Source organism: Lycorma delicatula, chromosome 2 (genome assembly GCF_047948215.1).
Source record: "Lycorma delicatula isolate Av1 chromosome 2, ASM4794821v1, whole genome shotgun sequence".
Taxonomy (NCBI): Eukaryota; Metazoa; Arthropoda; class Insecta; order Hemiptera; family Fulgoridae; genus Lycorma; species Lycorma delicatula.
The window spans coordinates 84,766,063-84,786,805 of record NC_134456.1 but is presented as its reverse complement, the minus strand read 5'-3'; the positions used below and the strand labels follow the sequence as shown (position 1 = coordinate 84,786,805).

General features: G+C 31.8%; 1 protein-coding gene across 2 annotated transcripts in view; it reads left to right on the top strand.

Annotated features, from left to right (window-relative positions):
- The first annotated feature begins 16 nt into the window (after positions 1–16).
- The window catches only part of Dp (transcription factor Dp), a 438,878-nt gene continuing 418,151 nt past the window's right edge, over positions 17–20,743 (top strand). For both annotated transcript variants that reach the window (XM_075357897.1, XM_075357898.1), the window contains exon 1: positions 17–370. In XM_075357897.1, coding sequence (XP_075214012.1) covers positions 322–370 — 49 coding nt within the window. In that variant the 5' untranslated portion in view covers positions 17–321. The remainder of the gene's footprint in view (positions 371–20,743) is intronic.

Here is a 20,743-nt window from a genome sequence, read left to right as displayed (position 1 = left end):
CCCGCCGCCAAGCTTGTCCAGGTGCACTTTGCATTCGAGTAGTAGCCTGATGTAGTAGTCTTGGCTTCGGTTTAGTTTTACCAATTGCATTGTGTGTATATTTCAGATTTTACTAGTGCATTTGTTTAAGAAATAATACTAATTTTGTTATTTGTGCGTTTTTACTACTGTTTTCATAATAATGTGGTGTTTTCGTCGCCATTTTGACCGTACGACGTGAAGTCCCTCGTCTGAACAGGTCTCGTTAAATTTAAGTTTTTGTGCGTTTAATACGGTTAGTTAAATGTGAGACTTGGCAGGTGTGTCGTACAAATAGTGAACATGGCCCAGCAAAGTGGATTAGTAAATTTCTGGATCCACGATGCCAATGGTAAGCTCTAAAAAGTGATGCATGCTTTGTGTTAAAGCTTGGAGAGGTGGAACGGAGGGCAACTATGATCATCCTGTAACCGTGGTGGGGGGCTGTCTTTCCAGATGTCCCGGTTTTGGCGGGATTATGTTTGACGATGAACCTAACTTTACCTTTATTTTCGAAATTAAAAGAAAATCGACTATGCGTTACTTTTTCATGCAAAAATTAGTCTTCATGAATTGATGATTGCATATATTGCAAGGTGGTCGTTTTTTTTTTAAATTATGGATGCCGGTATTTCGTAATACTGTAAACTTGCATAATTTCACGGTTGTTTTAAATACGTTAAAGGATTAATAAAATAATTACATCACGTGTATTATTTATGTAACCGCACCTTTTCTGTTTAAAGTTTACTTTGTTAGTTGTTAAGTGCATGCAAAGGAAAGGATACACCACTTTGAGTTTACGTTTGCATAGTCGTTTTTATAGTGTAATTCATACCTTTTTGTTTTTGTTATATAAAATTGTGTATGAAACTAGTGATAAGTAAAATCCCCTGTTTAGTTACTTAAATCGATACTGGGTTGCACTTAATACTGTATAGTATTTATACTTGTTTTGCACGTTTTGGTTTCATAGATGTATGTAAAAATTTTGTGACCTTTTCTCCTTGAACGCTCAAAGAATTTTGTTGTTTTTATTTTTCCATCATCTAAATTTAAACCAAGTTAGCCAGATAATGATTTGTGCTGTTTTATGAAACAGTTTATCCTGAGTATGTGTCTTGCATTAATAATATAAAAGTGCCTTTCAAGTATGTATTGTTACCAATAGATATGTTGTAGAGATTCAGCGAAGCATTAACTGTTTCTTTTCACATTTTCAACTTTGCTATTGAGCATATGTAGTTTTTCCCTGGAGATTCAAAGTTAAGGAAATTTCTTTAAATATTGTTTTGGTTTTATTTGTATTACAACATAGAAAAATTGTGGACAATTTATGATTTTGTTAATGTTAATGCATGCATTTATTCATTTCTGATGTACTACATGTGTTATGGTTTTACAGCTAAGTAAAGTTAACCTACCACCCTATTCTGTTTATGAGTACATGTTCATTATTTGCTACAAGTATATTTCATATTATTCATGAATACAACACAGTATTTTGAAATCAATGCTTTAAAAAAACAAACTTATGAAAGTAGAAAGGATCAAATATGAATATTTTTAAGTAAGCATAGGGATCATGAAAGGTAGCCAAATGTAATGTGAACTCACGCTATCTGAATTGATTATAACCATGATCTGAAATGTTCTTGCTGATAGTAGTTGGGTTACTTCAATGATGTTGAATATTATTTTTACTTTGGCAAATAAGATTTATTTCATCAAAACTAGTCCAACACGAGTGTTTACTGAATTACCACAATCATTTTTTTTCTTGCTATCTGGTTACTCTATATAGTACACTGTATGTAAGAGAAAGAATGTTAGCCAGGTCACATTTTGCTTTGGGATTTTTTTTTGTTGTGATGTTCGTGACAATCAATACGCAGAATTTTAGAATTGGAAGGATGTATATTTATGTGTTTTTGTTTGATATCTCCATACATATTGAATGACCTGATGTTTAAAAATTGTGCGCAGTGATGTCTGAATGCAGGTCATTGATAGTGTTTAATTTTATTTAAAGTAGATGGGAAGGTATGGTCACTATAGGTCTTATATCTCAACCCATCGAGTTGTTCTAGTGGTGAATACGTCTTCCTAAATCAGCTGATTTAGAAGTTGAGAGTTCCAGCGTTCAAATCCTAGTAAAGGCAGTTTCTTTTATACGGATTTGAATACCAGATTGTGGATACTGGTGTTCTTTGATGGTTGGGTTTCAATTAACCACACATCACAGGAATGGTTGAACTGTGACTGTACAAGACTACACTTCATTTACACTCATACATATCATCCTCATTCATCCTCGGAAGTAATACCTGAATGGTTATTCCCGGAGGCTAAACAGGAAAAGAAAGAAAAAAGTTCTTATATCAAAATTTTACTGAAAGGGTAAAATAAATTTTTTTTTACTAATTCTTTGTTTGACCACATATTTAAATGTTCCACTAAACTTTCCTAAGTAGGATTTTGTTATTGAGAGCAAAGTCCATAGTAGACTGCAATTATTGATCACTTTCTTTGATTTTATAAACAATTTAATTGTAGTGAAACAACATTCAGTTTTTATTGAATTTAACAAACTGAGTTTTATAAGAAAATTGTACTAAGTGTAGTTTAAATAATTAAAGATATATTCTTAATTTGTAATTGAGTGCAGAATGTTTGACTGTTGCTGAAAACAATTTGACTGCATTAACACTATTATCATATACATGTTTCATTGAATATCATTGATGATTGTTGAGGAGGTACTTCCATTACATCCTCCATATTTAATTTTGCTTTTCATATGTTTAAACTACAGTAGAAGTCAGTGTTCTTCCCAACAGAGTGCCATACCAAGCAACATTTTGAAACGGAAAGTTTGATAAGTTGTTTATTCATCATTTATTACAAGTTGATGTAAAATTATTGGTCTGCTTGAGAGAAAAAAACTTTGGCAGCAAAATTAGAAAACATGTATGGCTTTAAATGTGACTGGCGTATTATCAAACAAAATGCCAAGTTAGAACAATTGATCTCTAAGGCGGAGTAGAAGCATCTCATCCTTTCATATGAGGCTGGGGAGTCCCAGGTTCAAATCCCGGTCAAGCATGAAATTTTTCATTCACTACAAAGTTCAATCTCCACATATAAGCTTCAAAGCTTCTGTGGTGAATTAATGAGATAATTCAAACCAAAAAATAATAAGAATAGAAGACACTGTTTTTCTCAGTCAAATAAACATAGTTTTCACAATATTTTTAATGCTAATTGCCTTTTCTGGATTCTGTGGATTTACAGAATATTTTTTCGGTTTTTCCTTGTTTCTTTTTATAAAATTATTTTGACTTGATATTGTGAGCTTTTCCTCATTATACTTTGTAATATTTGCATTCTATATTCAGCAATAATTCATAGTTAAAATATTTATTAAATTATTACATTTCCATGAACAACTAAAACTTATTTTGTGTAGATTTAAGATAATTGAATTTTCTATCTATAAAGTTCTGTTCACTGGTTGTCAGCTGCAAGAAACCAAACTTCTTTGTCACTTAAGTTGAGCTGTTTATCCTATATGCATAAGTGACTTACTCTTCATAAAATTATTTGTTTACCACTGGTTAAGCCCTGTAAGTATTGATACACTTAATTTAGGAAACAATGATTTCATTCCTTGAAATTGATCTTCCATGCATCCTAGGAAACCTTTCTAATATATATTTGTGTATTTGCCAAAGATCCGTACCGTTTTTGAAAATGCCCAAATTTACCGGTTACTGCATTTGCGATATGATCCAACCTGATTTGCAATTAAACCTCTAATTTTCATCAAATAACACTGTTTAAACATGGTTTAATTCCAAATTATGCTTAGCTTTATCCTCATGAAGGTAGTTAGATAATTTGTAGGAATGTTGACAATTCTGTTTTTGTTTCACAAACGTGTGAATCTTTTATTGTTAAATACAAGTAATATGTTCTTTTTACCTCATTAATTTGAATCTTCCTCTCAGTTTTTAAAGCATATTTAAGGGGAGTTCGTATCCTTATCTTTTCCGTATCTTGGTGTTAACATTTGTACCTTTCTCTCAATAACTATAGTATAGATAGAGTTCTGGGGGTTTAAATTGAAAGTTCTGTACCTGAGAGGTAAACTATCATAAGCAAAATTTTCATAATTTTGAAGAGAGAGCTGTTTAAAAGTTGTGCAACAGTATCTACCTCATCTACAGAATCAAATTTAAATATATTTGATAATTCTTGTTGTAATACCTATTCCCTTAGGTAATAGTTTTAAACGACATTTTTTAAAAAATTTGTTGTTAGTCAATTAATGGTGGAGCACATACAATAGTTTCCCTCTGATAATTTCTCCCACTTCTTTTTTACTATGAAACTATAATATAGTTTATTATATTATAATAAATTGGTTGGAAGAAAAATATATTACAAATATTTTAGAAATAGCTATTTATTTTGGAAATTGTTTTAATTTACCTTTAAAAACAATATTTTGTGAAAATATGAAATTTTTTTTTTTTTTTGTCTTCAGTCATTTGACTGATTTGATGCAGCTCTCCAAGATTCCCTATCTAGTGCTAGTCGTTTCATTTCAATATACCCTCTACATCCTACACCCCCAACAATTTGTTTTACATACTCCAAACGTGGCCTGCCTACACAGTTTTTCCCTTCTACCTGTCCTTCCAATATTAAAGCGACTATTCCAGGATGCCTTAGTATGTGGCCTATAAGTCTGTCTCTTCTTTTAACTATATTTTTCCAAATGCTTCTTTCTTCATCTATTTGCCGCAATACCTCTTCATTTGGCACTTTATCCACCCATCTGATTTTTAACATTCTCCTACAGCACCACATTTCAAAAGCTTCTAATCTTTTCTTCTCAGATACTCCGATTGTCCAAGTTTCACTTCCATATAAAGCGACACTCCAAACATACACTTTCAAAAATCTTTTCCTGACATTTAAATTAATTTTTGATGTAAACAAATTATATTAATTACTGAAGGCTCGTTTAGCTTGTGCTATCGGCATTTTATATCACTCCTGCTTCGTCCATCTTTAGTAATTTTACTTCCCAAATAACAAAATTCTTCTACCTCCATAATCTTTTCTCCTCCTATTTTCACATTCAGTGGTCCATCTTTGTTATTTCTACTACATTTCATTACTTTTGTTTTGTTCTTGTTTATTTTCATGCGATAGTTCTTGCGTAGGACTTCATCTATGCCGTTCATTGTTTCTTCTAAATCCTTTTTTGTCTCGGCTAGAATTACTATATCATCAGCAAATCGTAGCATCTTTATCTTTTCACCTTGTACTGTTACTCCGAATCTAAATTGTTCTTTAACATCATTAACTGCTAGTTCCATGTAAAGTTCCATGTAAAGTAACGGAGATAGGGAACATCCTTGTCGGACTCCCTTTCTTATTAGGGCTTCTTTCTTATGTTCTTCAATTATTATTGTTGCTGTTTGGTTCCTGTACATGTTAGCAATTGTTCTTCTATCTCTGTATTTGAACCCTAATTTTTTTAAAATGCTGAACATTTTATTCCAGTCTACGTTATCAAAAGCCTTTTCTAGGTCTATAAACGCCAAGTATGTTGGTTTGTTTTTCTTTAATCTTCCTTCTACTATTAATCTGAGGCCTAAAATTGCTTCCCTTGTCCCTATACTTTTCCTGAAACCAAATTGGTCTTCTCCTAACACTTCTTCCACTCTCCTCTCAATTCTTCTGTATAAAATTCTAGTTAAGATTTTTGATGCATGACTAGTTAAACTAATTGTTCTGTATTCTTCACATTTATCTGCCCCTGCTTTCTTTGGTATCATAACTATAACACTTTTTTTGAAGTCTGATGGAAATTCCCCATTTTCATAAATATTACACACCAGTTTGTATAATCTATCAATCGCTTCCTCACCTGCACTGCGCAGTAATTCTACAGGTATTCCGTCTATTCCAGGAGCCTTTCTGCCATTTAAATCTTTTAATGCTCTCTTAAATTCAGATCTCAGTATTGTTTCTCCCATTTCATCCTCCTCAACTTCCTCTTCTTCCTCTATAACACCATTTTCTAATTCATTTCCTCCGTATAACTCTTCAATATATTCCACCCATCTATCGACTTTACATTTCGTATTATATATTGGTGTACCATCTTTGTTTAACACATTATTACATTTTAATTTATGTACCCCAAAATTTTCCTTAACTTTCCTGTATGCTCCGTCTATTTTACCAATGTTCATTTCTCTTTCCACTTCTGAACACTTTTCTTTAATCCACTCTTCTCTCACCAGTTTGCACTTCCTGTTTATAGCATTTCTTAATTTCCGATAGTTATTTTTACTTTCTTCATCACTAGCATTCTTATATTTTCTACGTTCATCCATCAGCTGCAATATATCGTCTGAAACCCAAGGTTTTCTACCGGTTCTCTTTATTCCGCCTAAGTTTGCTTCTGCTGATTTAAGAATTTCCTTTTTAACATTCTCCCATTCTTCTTCTACATTTTCTACCTTATCTTTTTTACTCAGACCTCTTGCGATGTCCTCCTCAAAAATCTTCTTTACCTCCTCCTCCTCAAGCTTCTCTAAATTCCACCGATTCATCTGACACCTTTTCTTCAGGTTTTTATACCCCAATCTACATTTCATTATCACCAAATTATGGTCGCTATCAATGTCTGCTCCAGGGTAAGTTTTGCAGTCAACGAGTTGATTTCTAAATCTTTGCTTAACCATGATATAATCTATCTGATACCTTCCAGTATTGCCTGGCTTTTTCCAAGTGTATATTCTTCTATTATGATTTTTAAATTGGGTGTTGGCAATTACTAAATTATACTTCGTGCAAAATTCTATAAGTCGGTCCCCTCTTTCATTCCTTTTGCCTAGCCCGTATTCACCCACTATATTTCCTTCCTTGCCTTTTCCAATGCTTGCATTCCAATCTCCAACTATTATTAAATTTTCATCTCCTTTTACGTGTTTAATTGCTTCATCAATCTCTTCGTATACACACTCTACCTCATCATCATCATGGGCGCTTGTAGGCATATAGACGTTAACAATCGTTGTCGGTTTAGGTTTTGATTTTATCCTTATTACAATGATTGTATCGCTATGCGTTTTGAAATACTCCACTCTCCTCCCTATCTTCTTGTTCATCACGAAACCTACTCCTGCCTGCCCATTATTTGACGCTGAGTTAATTACTCTAAAATCACCTGACCAAAAGTCGCCTTCCTCTTCCCACCGAACCTCACTAATTCCTACTATATCCACATTTGTCCTACCCATTTCTCTTTTTAAATTTTCTAGCCTACCAACCTTTTTCAAGCTTCTAACATTCCACGCTCCGACTCGTAGAATGTTATTTTTTAATTTTCTGGTGACCCCTTCCTTAGTAGTCCCCACCCGGAGATCCGAACAGGGGACTATTTTACCAAGGAAGGCGCCTCCATTATTGCTATGTGAAAATGCAGAGAGCCACATTTTCTTGGAAAAAAAGCAGCTGTAGTTTTCCATTGCTTTCAGCTGCGCAGTACTCAGAGGACTGAGTGATGTTGATACGGCCGTTTAAGTCGTCCTGACTCACGCCCCTAACAACTACTGAAAGAGTTGCTGCCCCCTTTCAGGAATCATTCCTTAGTCTGGCTCTCAACAGATACCTCTCCGATATGGTTGCACCTTCGGTCCAGCTACTCTGTATCCCTGAGCACTCAAGCCCCCTCACCAACGGCAAGTTCTCATGATTCATAGAGGAGGAAAATATGAAAATCTTTAGAAATTATGAAATCATTATTCAGGAAAATCATCCGTTAACTGTTTGAATGTGGGATATTTTATAAAATTCATGAAAGCATGACAGTACCCATTTTAAACTTGACTGTAAATCTTCATATTTTTTACTGCTAAGTGGTCTTGGAACAGTGCTGATAAGAAGTAATTTTTCAGGCCATGATGTTGGAAGTCTTCTTGAAAAGATGTTTTATAGTATAGAGTTTCTAAATCTGTAGATCTTAACTGAATGTGAACAGCTTCACTAGAGAATTTTTTGGTAGCTCTTACTTTTTCATTGTTAGTTATGTTTTCTTTTTTTCCTGCTAATTAACGGAGCATTGAAGTTATCGAACAAAGCTTTGAAATTTTTCATATTGTTTAACGTCACGTATACTTTAACAAGCTCTTTGAATCTACATTTTCGTACAAATTGTTGCCAATCCCAAGGAATCATCGTAGTGGATTAGTGCAATTTTTTTTTAGCTTATCCAATCACCAAATGGATACCATCAACCTTCATGTGCATATTGCTTTTCAATAGAAATTTAGGCTCATAGTTTCTAAGTTTGGCAACGACTGCAGAAGCCATGCACAGATTGCAACCTTAATAAAATTACGATTTTGTTCACCACAATTGTCAAATCATATAGCGAGTTCTTTAGTGTTATTATTTACATTTTCTAGAGCCCACTTGATAATTCAAGAGGTAATTTCACAAGCCCCACGACCACTTATTGTTTCATCCATCAATCATCCCACATTGCACATTCAAAATAGGCAGATGAATGTCCACAACTTTCTTAGGTAAAAAGCCTGCGAGTTTGTTTTTTGCTGGTGTGTTGGGAGACATTTCTGCAAATCTACCATAATGCAAACTGAATTGGAGCTGCTATTTTGTGATAGAGTCATATCCTCCCTTTTAAGTTAATAACTTTTTTTAGCTTTTACCAGATGTAATTCATAATATTTTTGTAAGCACTCTTTTGAGGTAGAGGAACCCCATTTATGGCCGCCGAAGCTGTGTCGGACGCACTAACAGTTCCACAAGCTGTTACAAAAAATGTGTATATGTTCCTGTACGCTACCAATTAAATCTCCACCTATGGCGACCCCACCTCCTGGGAAACCGCTAATAAAGCATTACTTCAGGAAGGGGATAAGCGCCCACACACACATTAGGTCTCCACAAGCAAACATCATCCATACCAGACCACTGCACGCACACACTGCACATCACAAATATCTAAAGGAGGAAAACATCCAGAAAAAATAAAACACCTGATGGGTACTAAGACTTACCACACACATTTCTACAATCAAGCCAACACAAGACAAGCGCACACCACTCATGAAGACATGGCCGCAAGACAAAACTTATCCACCAAAGTACATTCAAAAGTTAATTAAATTTCCACAATCTCACCCAGAGTACACAAAACATGCACTCACCATCTAACACACACAATTCAACTACTTACTAACTTATTACTTACCCACATGACCGTCAGCCATAATCACTAAAAACATGAGCAACGCCATCAGGCACCGGGAACAGAGTGTCCACAGCCTCACTGCACCAAAGTGATACCCCTTGTAATATAAGAGGGCCCCCTAAGGCACTCAGCCGCAGACCTGTCTAATCTGGCACTCTCTGACACCTCATTCCCTTGCAGGCCACGCCAATGCCTGCTGTCTCCTACAAGTTGCACATTTGAATTTTATTATTTTTAAAATCAAAAAAGTATTGCAAAGTTGAGTTTCGCCAGGTTTGAGACATTGATGATACAACTTTTAAAGGAACTTTTAGAACATTATTAGCCACAAATTGCCTCTTGAAATCGTTATTTTCTTCTTGCCAAAAACTTCCAAATATCTCATTTTTCCTAAATCAGAAACTTTTTCTGTTTACCTGAAGGTAAGCAGGGTGGTTTAATATTTTTTTCCTGTAATAGAGTCATATTCTTTACCAGATAACTTTTTCTTCTTCCACAAATTGCATTTCCAATTTTCTGGATTCCATTTATGTATTTAGGTTAATTTTTTACAGATATGATTATGGCAATTTCTTCACGTTATTCCTCTCGTACAACATATTACTTTTTCACATTTTCTAGATCAATTTCTGAATCGTCAGAAATACTAGAAATATCATCGTTAAACGTATATTCAGGATCTTTATTAGTCATAACTATTATCTATCAGGAATCTTAATCAGAATGTCGTCTGCTACGCTCTGAAAAACAAAACAGTTTAAAACTGGCATTAAAACAGATTACAAATAATATTAAAGTAAAATTCTTACTGTAAAATATATAATTAATATGTAACTCACAACATACACTCTAACAAACTTACTCAGAAACAGTATGAATGATAAATTTTGTTCAGTTTAAGATAACTTGCAGCATTGAATGCTATATTCAAAGCACGCTATAAATTTCAGTTCAACATATGTTTATAAAAAAAAGGTTGTACCGTTAAGTATATTATGTTAAATACAATACTTATTACAAAGTCTGAAAATTGATATGAAGTTTAAAATTATTCTGTATTTAAAATTTTATCTGCTTGCAAATATACATTTCAGTACAATATTTTCATTCATGGCTGTTATGAAACTTATTTAAAAGTTAGGTTTTATTCAGTTCTTATTATATTATAGAAAATCTTAATTAAATAACCTTTGACTTACCAGTGCATTTGATAATGCTAGATTCACTATTCTACAACTTCTATCACACTTCAGCTCACTGCCTTTGAGCTTTAGCATTTTACAAACAAATATTTTACAAAGGCTGATTTCACAAAAAACAGTTTACTAAGCCATAAAGCGAAAGCATGGCTGCCAATACAGCAAATACTGGCTGCCAAGAGGTAATGTATTCTATATGAACTTAACAATATTCAGTTCAAAATGCTGAGAGGTAAACTATTGTAATGTCAGTTACAACAGGTTACTTAACTGCTTTTTGTTCACTTACGATACTTTCACATGACCTATCTCTAAGAGTTGAATAGCTGCAAATCCTATATTTTACCACCAAACAATATCAACTTTATGTAAATAGATTCAACAAAAACCTGAAAATCATGAAATTTGCATTTACGATAGTTTTTTACCTTTCAGGTACAGAGTTTTAAATTAAACATCATTCCTTTTGACGTATTTTGTGCATAGAAAATTTTCATACAAGGTTAAATGTATTTTTTGCAGGCAAAATTCTAGGACAACATTTGGATGTAAAAAAGTTAAAATAATTTTTTTTTCTCTGCTAATATTAAATATTTTTAAATATGTACAAACAAAAATCTAGGTTGGTGTGATGGGTCATTAAAATTTCATTACTCTATCTTTAATGGAAGCTGAGAAAAAGGTACCCAAATTTGCAAAAATTACATTTTGAGAAAAATACGATTAAAAATAAAACGAAGTAAAATCATCTGTAATTAAACTACATACTTTTTTCTGTATTGACCAGCACTATAGGATGGGTTATATGGGTTTTCTTGAATCTTAAATACCATTTCCAGTCTTTTCCTGGCAAGAATTTTTTTTGACAAACCATTTTGTCATGATCTCCAATAGCATTTTTAGCCTTACGAATCTGTTTCAAGTTCATTTTTTTCAATGCAATTAGTGTGTTTTTGCCAGGATTCAACATCATTTCTTCCAAAAAGGAAATTTCAGCAAAATGTCCATCATTGTATCCAATTACAGCCTTTTAGATATTGAATTGCAGTGGCAATTTCAATAAATGTTCTTTTTGGCACAATGGTCCATATGAGGTTGTTTAGGCTCTCATTAGGATTTTGCATTTTCCCTTTGTACATTTTTCTAACAATTCAGCCTTGGTTAAATCTTGAAAAATATTGTGCAATTCACTCACAAATGTCGTTTATATGTTTCACCAGTTATACAAGCCAAATTATACTTGCACCACGTAGTGTCCGAAACTGTACAAAGGTGATGAAGAGGCTCTTCATTATTTGATGATACACAGTAATATGCAGCCCAATTTGCTTTTCTCATGTCTGATAAACTTTCACTGTTTCTTCTGAGGCCTAACCCATAAAATGTTTGAAAGTCTCTGATTAACTTCATCGGTCAGTCTATTTTTGTCTCCTGTAGTTTTGCCATCAGAAAACCTTTTTTTTATCCTGGAAACCCTTTGTGTCACTATCTTGGAAGGCCAAGATAATTGGCTTTACAATTGTCTAAATGCATATTAGTCAATCTTTGAGGACATTTACAAAAATTAGACATTATTGAAACATCTAAAACCTTGCCAGTATCAATGGATTTAGAGAAGCATGACCTCCTCTTTGCCAGGAGCCATCTACCACAACAAAAAAGATCTCTACTCTCAACTCTAGAAACAACTTCCTCCACAGCATAACATACACAATTTGAATTATTTTTTTATATGAAGACGTGTTAGTAGTTTTACCACAAATAATATTAATGGTGATATAATTACCTCTAAATTTTTATGAATTTTTGAAAATTAATTTTTTTTTAAATTCAAATTTTGGCTTCAAATAACTAATAGGGCTAGTGATAAAAAATTTCAAATTTGCACAACTTACAGTGTTTTTGTAGATGTTTATGGCAAATAAAATAGTCTCTTGTGTATTATACTAATAAAAAAGTTATAACCTCTCAAAAATCATGAAAATCCTGCTAAAAGTGATACCATTTTGACTCACCAAATAAGTGCTGAATGGGGTTTCTTGTCTTCTTGGCACTGTAATGTTTTTGTACTTATTACTATAGTAGAAATAGACTTGTTTGAACCATTCAACTGCAGTGTTCATGTGATAACAGAAGTGATAACTGAAGTTGTTTCCAGACGTCAGGAAAATTCATATTGAAACATGCTCATATATGCTTATTGCATGTGTCCTGGTAAAAAGAATTGTGTTAGTACGCATGTTGATGGTGTCAAAGAGCATAAGCAAAAGCGCAGCCTTGTTCTGATAAACTTAAGTTAATTGTGTATGCCAGCTTTAAAAGTAAAAACCCTGAGGAAAAAATTGGAAGATCAAAGTTTTGGAAACACCGTCCAAAATGGTGTGTCTTCGCCGGTGCAAAGACTATTAAACAGTTGGATACTAAACATTGATGAAATGTATTCATTTTGTAATCACAAACTGAAAAACATCAATTATTTTTTTATTAAACCAGATGAGATAGCTAAGATTTCAGAAACTCTTAAAAACCATTTTGACTGCTGTGAAAGAGTTCTTGGTACTAGAAGCTACCACAAGTATGTTACTGTGTCAGAAGGCATTTAAGGTGTTATTTTACTTCAGAACCCAAGGACTATGAAGACCATCCTGTGTCAAGTATTGTACGACTTTCACACAAGGAAAAAGACTATTGCTTGTGTATGACGATCAGTGGTGGATAGGAGAAGTGATAGATATTAGCCTTGAAAATGACGATGTGCAGGTTCATTTTTTCACCCAGCTAGACCACATACATCATTTCAGAAGTCTCAACAAGACAGTGTGGGTACCGTTCTGCAAAGTTTTGAGAAAGTTGACATCACTTGAACCAACTACAGTGCTCACACAATTCAAGAGAATTATCAGAAGAGATATCACAGCTGTTGGTTAACCACAATAAATAATAAACTTTTATTGCTACAAAAACAGGTTATTTCATTGAAGAATAATTAAAATTTTGCTACAGTTTATTTTTTCTTTGGTAGTGTTTACAAAAATAAACCAATATAAGAATAAAAATGAATTCTTGAAAAAAGATGTAGGCTATTCATTGAAATCTCAGTTTGGGTAAGTTTTACAAACATTTTTAAATCAAAATTGTATTAGGTTACTGGTGCAGGTTAAATTATTAAATTACGAGCTTTCATTAATAATTTAAATAAACTATTTTAAAAATTTCGAAAATGTCAACTTCTACAACATTAGGGGCTAATAGTAAAAAAATGTAAAGTGCAAAGAAGACAAGAAACCTCCTTGGAGCACTTATTTAGTGAGTCAAAATGGTATTGTTTTAAACAGGTTTTTCATGAGTTTTGAGAGGTTATAACTTTTTTATTAGTACAATATACAAGAAACGTTTTTATTTGCCATAAACATCTATAAAATCACTGTAAGTTGTGCTAATTTGAGTTTATCACCAGCCCCATTAGAGTTATTGGAAGTTTTAAAAAAAATTAGTTTTCAAAAATTCATAAAAATTTTGAGGTAAGTGTATCACCATTAATATTATTTATGGTAGCACTACTAACATATACTTACATATAAAAAAATAATTCAAACTGTTTATGCTTTCCCTGCCTCTTAAAAAAATTACCAAAGTGAAATTTACCAGTTTTTCATGTTCAACTATATTGGTAATTTTCTCATAGAAAGAAGAGAGATAGGTAAATAAACCACGGGACTAATAATTTGTTCCAAAAACCCTTAAAATCACAAAAGTAGGTGGGTGCACTGTAACAAAAATGGCTGCCACATGTAAACTGCTTAAATAAGAAATTAAATAAAAGTAGTTTCAAGGTCCTGAAAAATATAGGAAACAAGTGGGTAAGTTTCAATTTGTTTTGAATTGGTCAAGCAATCAGAATATGTTTTTTGGGAAACTTCAAGTGGATTGATCCTTTGGCTAACAAAATCAAAAGAAATCCTGAATTTTTTGAATCATATTTATTGTGTACCTTAATATTTGTTATAATTTTTATTTATGCCTGCTGGATTGTGAATTATTTTATAGTTACTTTTTATATCCAGAATCTTCATGTATCTCTTATAACATTACTTCATTTTATATTTTTAATAACTAATGTGGACATCACGAGTATCTTTTATTGTGTGCTTTTTGTTGTTTGGTTTTAATATTTTTTATATGTCTCTTTCTAACCAAATTAACTATAAATCTGATTCTTATGGATGGTTAACTATCTGTTTGTCTCAACAAAATTCTGCTACACATTTCTTTTCTATCCTATTCATTTTAAAGTTTCTTCATTTCAAATTTTACTTATGTACATCATTTTCAACATCTTTCTGATGTTTAACATTGTATTTCAAAGGTCTATCTTTTCCTTTCTTTTGGCCATTTAATATGTGGTCATTGATAGCTTTGACAGTATACTTTGTTATCTACATTATTTTGTCCATTCTTTTTAATTTTATCAGCTAAATAACAGAAATTTTCCATTTCCATTCTCCATTATTCTGGTATATTGTGTTCCTTTATGTTAATACTAATTCTTCATTATCCTACTGTTTGTTACATTTTATTGCCTTAGTTTTAGTATTATTTATTGTCAAAGAGAATTTCTCTCTTGACAATAAATGTATGTCATTAAGAATTTCTTCTGACTGTTTGTATCAGGTGGGTAAATTCATTACTTACACTGAAAAAACACCATTTGGAAATTATATTTTTGTAATAGAAAATGACTTGTTTATCATGTTTTTATTAAGTTTTCTAGTTGATTAAAACTGAAGCCATTGTTATCTTCATGGAATGCTAGTTAAGAATATGTGGTAGATAGATGTCAATAGGATTTATATTGAGGTGATATCAATATTTATAAATGATGCCATTTATGGGATCTTTATGAAATTAATTTCTTGGTAAAGTTAGAGATGCCCCCTTTATTTTTTAACTTACCGTGATCTATCGCCCACACAGATGATAGATCTACACTAGATGCCTAAGGATTTAACAAATGTTGACAACACTTGTCATGTGTTGTCAAAGATTTGACATGAGTATACATGTATTATGTAAATTATCACAATTTGGGTTTTAATTTATTGAGTGATAAAATAATTTATAAATTTTGTGCAAAATGTAAAATACTATCTGCCCACTCTTGTTGATCCATTTTCAGTCTAAAATGTTGCTATCAATTTATAAAATTTTTCTTGTTAAACTGGATAGAAGTTGATTATGCCAATTTCTTACCAAGAATACACAGTTACTTTAAAATAACAAATCTGAATGTGATTTCGTAGCAAGAAAGTTAACAGCTGATATCAATCTCTCACTCACTCATTCGCTTACAAATACACATCCATACATTCATACACAAAACTGAATTATGTTTGCCTCTGAAAATCATGATTTGTAGATGAACAAATATTATTTCTTTTATATAATGTACATACAGATGGCATGAAGACTGTATTCCTGTTTGTACCTCCTATTAAAGGATGTACACTCCCTCCCAGTTTTTTGTTCAAAATTCCTTTTTGACCAAAAAATTATGTCTACAATGTGATGGGTTCAAATCATAGGAATCAACAATTTAGATTGTACTAATATGATGAATACTATTAATCAGTCCAGTAGTTTTCAGATTTTGAATTTCCTTTTTTGGGGGTGCTTGGCAAATTTTCTGATTTTTGAATGGTCCCAAAGTCAAGATAGTATAATTTATCAAATTCAGTAGGGTGGTTTAGATATGATGTTCTCAGATAGACGTTCGTCTTATGTAGATGTTTCGTCATTTTATGTAGGATTAATAGAACCTTTTCGGTAAGTGGTACTGAAAAGGTACCACTTACCTTTTTTCAAAACTATAAAAATACTTTCTTTTTTTTCAAAACTATAAAAATTTTTACGTTTATATAAGAATGACCAAATAACTTTTTTTAATAATTATACATAACCTACACTCGCTAACCTCATCCAACGTTAATTAGACGAGGTCATTGGGTTATTCTAATAAAAAGTATGTTTCGGAAGTTAATTTGGTTGTTACAAAAATTTGGGTTATTTGGTTACTTTTTGAAAAAAAAAGAAAAAAGTGGTACCCATCTACTGAAAAAGGAACCAGTAAATCTAACAAGATTTAGTAGTTTTAAAAATAAAGTTAGAAAAGTTAGAATGATATTGACAGTTGGGCTATGACTAATTATTTACCTGAATTATTTACCATGCATACCTGAAAACAAGTAATAGTCTAGTAAATCTATAATGCCTGTAGTGTTGGACATGTAAATTTTGTTGTCAGTTTAATAAATAGTATGTGTATGATCATATATTTGCCATGAGCATAATCAATATGCTCTTTGTGTTTCCCTATAAGCAGCATTATCATGCTGTTATTAAAAACTTAGTGTGGGATATGTTACCATAAAATTACTTATGAGCATAACTTGTTAGAATTGTTGTGTTTTTATAATCCTTATGATTTGTTTATTATTCTTCAGTTAGTTCTGTTGTAATTGCTAGTTATTTTCGTTATTATTCTTTTCCTTGATTTATGTAAGCACATATTTTTCCATCTTGATACTGAAAAAATAGGAACACAGACCTTTATCCAGGGGTTTATTAATTTTAATCCATACACTACATACCTTGTAAGGCAACAGTGTCCCTGTTACATTATGACCATCAATACTATTCTTATATTAATATTTCATATTATACTTTTTTTTGCTTAAAAAGGTAATCGTGTAGAAGCAAACGTTTTATCTTATAAATCACCTGGTCTTGAGGGTTGATTTCCTGGCTAGGATGTTTATCTTTATTACACATTATTTAATTCACCTGACGTTAAAATAAATATACATATATGTCCAAGAAAATTCAACAAAAAAATTGAAAGGACAAATTTCTTGTGGCCATCTTAATATCTTTGAAGTGTTTTTTTTTTCTAACTGTTATTATGTGAATTCTGGATTACTTTTTTTTGGAAGTTGTTTTAATTTAGCCCTACAACAAAGTTAATTCTGTGTAATAGTAATACCATAACTACGATTTGGACTTAATTTTGGATCCTGTTTTATTAATTTGTTGTTTAGTGGTTAAATACCACTAAATCTTATCTTCTTATCCTCTTATTAGGTTATTCTCTTTGTTGTTATCAGTTTGTTTTCTTTGTATGTTTAACAATTTTATATTATGTTTGTATGTAAAGCGTGAAATGTTTAAATTGATTAGTACAGTTTTTGCTCTGTTAATTTTATGAATTTGTATTCTGGCTGAAAGTATTCATTGGAACAGGATTATTATAGTTGTCTTTTACAATTTTGGGCAGTAGGCTAATTATATGTATCTTCAAATCTTTTAAAGTCATTTAATTATTTTATTATTTTATTTTTTTAATTTCTATATTACTACTGCTTGAGGCATTCTATACACAGATGGAACCATCATACTGTAAAGAATGTTGAAAACCTTTTTTTTAATTGACCTCTGTGAATCAGATCTAATGGTGATATATGCCGTCATTAATTGATGATATATCCTGTCAATGTGTATTGTAAAATTTTAGTTTTAATGAATTGAGTCTACATTATGAAACTATTTTCTTATGATTATGCACAACTGTAATGCTTTAGAGTAAAATTATCATTTGATAGGACATTAACAAGCATTATCATTTCTAGGTAGGTAGATAAATCTATTCAATACAGATAATATACTTCAAAAAGTAACTGTAATTGCACCTATTTTCTAATTATATTTGTTTCTCGTATGAACCAAACTATTGTTCATATTATCTGTTACTAAGCCATGGAAGGAGAAAAATCTGGTGTATGTATTTCGAGGAAACATCAAACGTTTTTATTTTTGTAGAATTGCTTTATTTAATAACCTGTTCACATTAATCTTGAAATGAGATATGGTATACCATATAATATGCACCTTGCAGGCGGCTGTTTAGTCAACTAAGTTGACTATATGTGGAGAAAATGTACAAGTGGTCTAACATGTTTTAATTTTTTTTTTTTTGCGAGATTAATTCATTCCTCATTTTAACAACTTGATTAGTGAATTAATAGAATGTTTTTTATGCCCTCCCAAATTCAGAAATTATTAACAACCATGAAAAGCCTGTAAGAAAGGCTACAAAACATAAGTAATTATACTATTATTGAAGTTGTTATAACTTTTCTGTGGAAATTTTTTTTATGTTGATGTAGCATAGGCTACAAAAGAATTAGTTGGATATTCTAAGCGTACATAAATGGTCACTTCTTTAACAAAGAATTACGTACTTATAAGGAAGGAATTTCTGCTTAATTGATTCCAAAATACCATGGTGTACTGTTGAACTCCTAAAGAAGATTACTTACTTCCTTACAATGCTTTACCAGTTACGTCTAATTGAAAAGGGTTAAACGTGTTCCTTAATTAATATGTTTTTCATTACCGAGTGTACTATTTCCCTGTACTTGTGGTTTGATTATTAAATTTATAATAGCATTCTTTTAATTTTCTTTATAAATTTTATTACTTTTTTAGTTAGTGTTTTATTACCATCTTCCTTTTTGAGTATAACTTCCTAAAGTTTATGTAAGTAGTACTTGTCTCAGAGAAATGAGAAATGAATATTCTTGATAAAATATTATTTAATAAAAAATCTACTCAGTAATTTAATAGTGCAATATATGCTATTTATGAAAAATTTACCCAAAATTTAATTTTTAAAAAGACATCTTGTAGGTTTCTGGTCAGTTATTACTGCACAAGTTACATTTTGCATATTATTTGATAAAAAGTGGAATAGGAATGCTCATGTTTATATGTTGGTTTTTAGTTTTTTTGGTGTAGTAGGTCACTCCATTATATTTTGTACTTAAGGTAACCCCCACAAGAAGAGGTTGCATGATATTAGACAGGGAATCTTGGAGGACAAAAAATGTTATCATTTCTTGAAACTATATCGTCAAACAATTGATTTTCAATTGCCATGGGTGTACATCCTGTTGTGATGTTAAAGTCTTATTAAAACCAGCCATTTGTGGAAATCTGTCGTTTTTCATCAACAAAAGTTTCCAGCATTTCAACATTCTGAAAAACAGTAATAGTAGAAACGAATTCATGTTCATTTACCTTTTAAAGCATTCATGCACATAATTTCATTAGGTGATCATTGGGTTTAACTTTTTGGACAATTTGCAACTTGTATTGATGGTAGAGTTTATCCAGTGAAAATAACATTTGAACAATACATCTGTATTCATACTACCTGATGACGAATTGAATGAGATTTATTTTTTGTAACTACAGCTCATACTCAATTTTTGTATAATGCCTCAATTGGAAAAGCAGATGTAACACAACTCCAATTCTTCATAATAACTAAATGCTGATGTAGTGGCTACTCATTTATATAAGTTACTCATTCTTTTCAAATTTTCCTGTTTGAGAAGTCCTGAACTAAGAGGAGTACACACTATTCAGTAACTTATTAATTACTTTCAGTTAGTAAAACCTTTTATCTTTGATAGTGCTCAGTTTGACAACAATTCTTTCTAATGATTTTTCCTTTAATTCATTATAGTTTCTACAGTCCATTTCTTTCAAAATTTGTAAATATAGACTACGTTGGTTTCCCCCTAATGCTCGTCCCTTCTACATAGCCTTCCATTATTAGTTTTTCTATGCTGTCATGCACCAGTATATGTCCAATTAATTCATATTTCTTTCCTCACAAGAAGTACCCACCTTTAAGCATCCTTATTAAGTAATTTTATTAGGTAGCACTGTAATTTAAGAATTTATATATCTTCTTATTTCTTTTTTACCTATTTTGCATGTCTCAGTTCTCATATGTAGCTGTATTCTTTTGAGGTGGAGGAACCCCATTTATGGGCGCTGAAGCAGTGTCGGTCTCGCTAACAGGTTCCACAAGCTGTTACAGAAAATGTGTATGTATTCCTGCACACTACCGACTAAACCTCCACCTCTGGCATTAAATAAATGGTGATTAATAAAGCATTACTTCAGGAGAGGGATACGCACCCACACTCCCATTTGGTCTCCACAAGCAAACATCATCCATACCAGACCACTACACGCACGCACTGCACACTACAAATACCTAAAGAGGAAAACATTCAGAACGCCTAACAGGTACTAAGATGTACCACCCACATTTATACAATTAAGCCAACACAAGACAAGCGCACAACAATTATTAAGA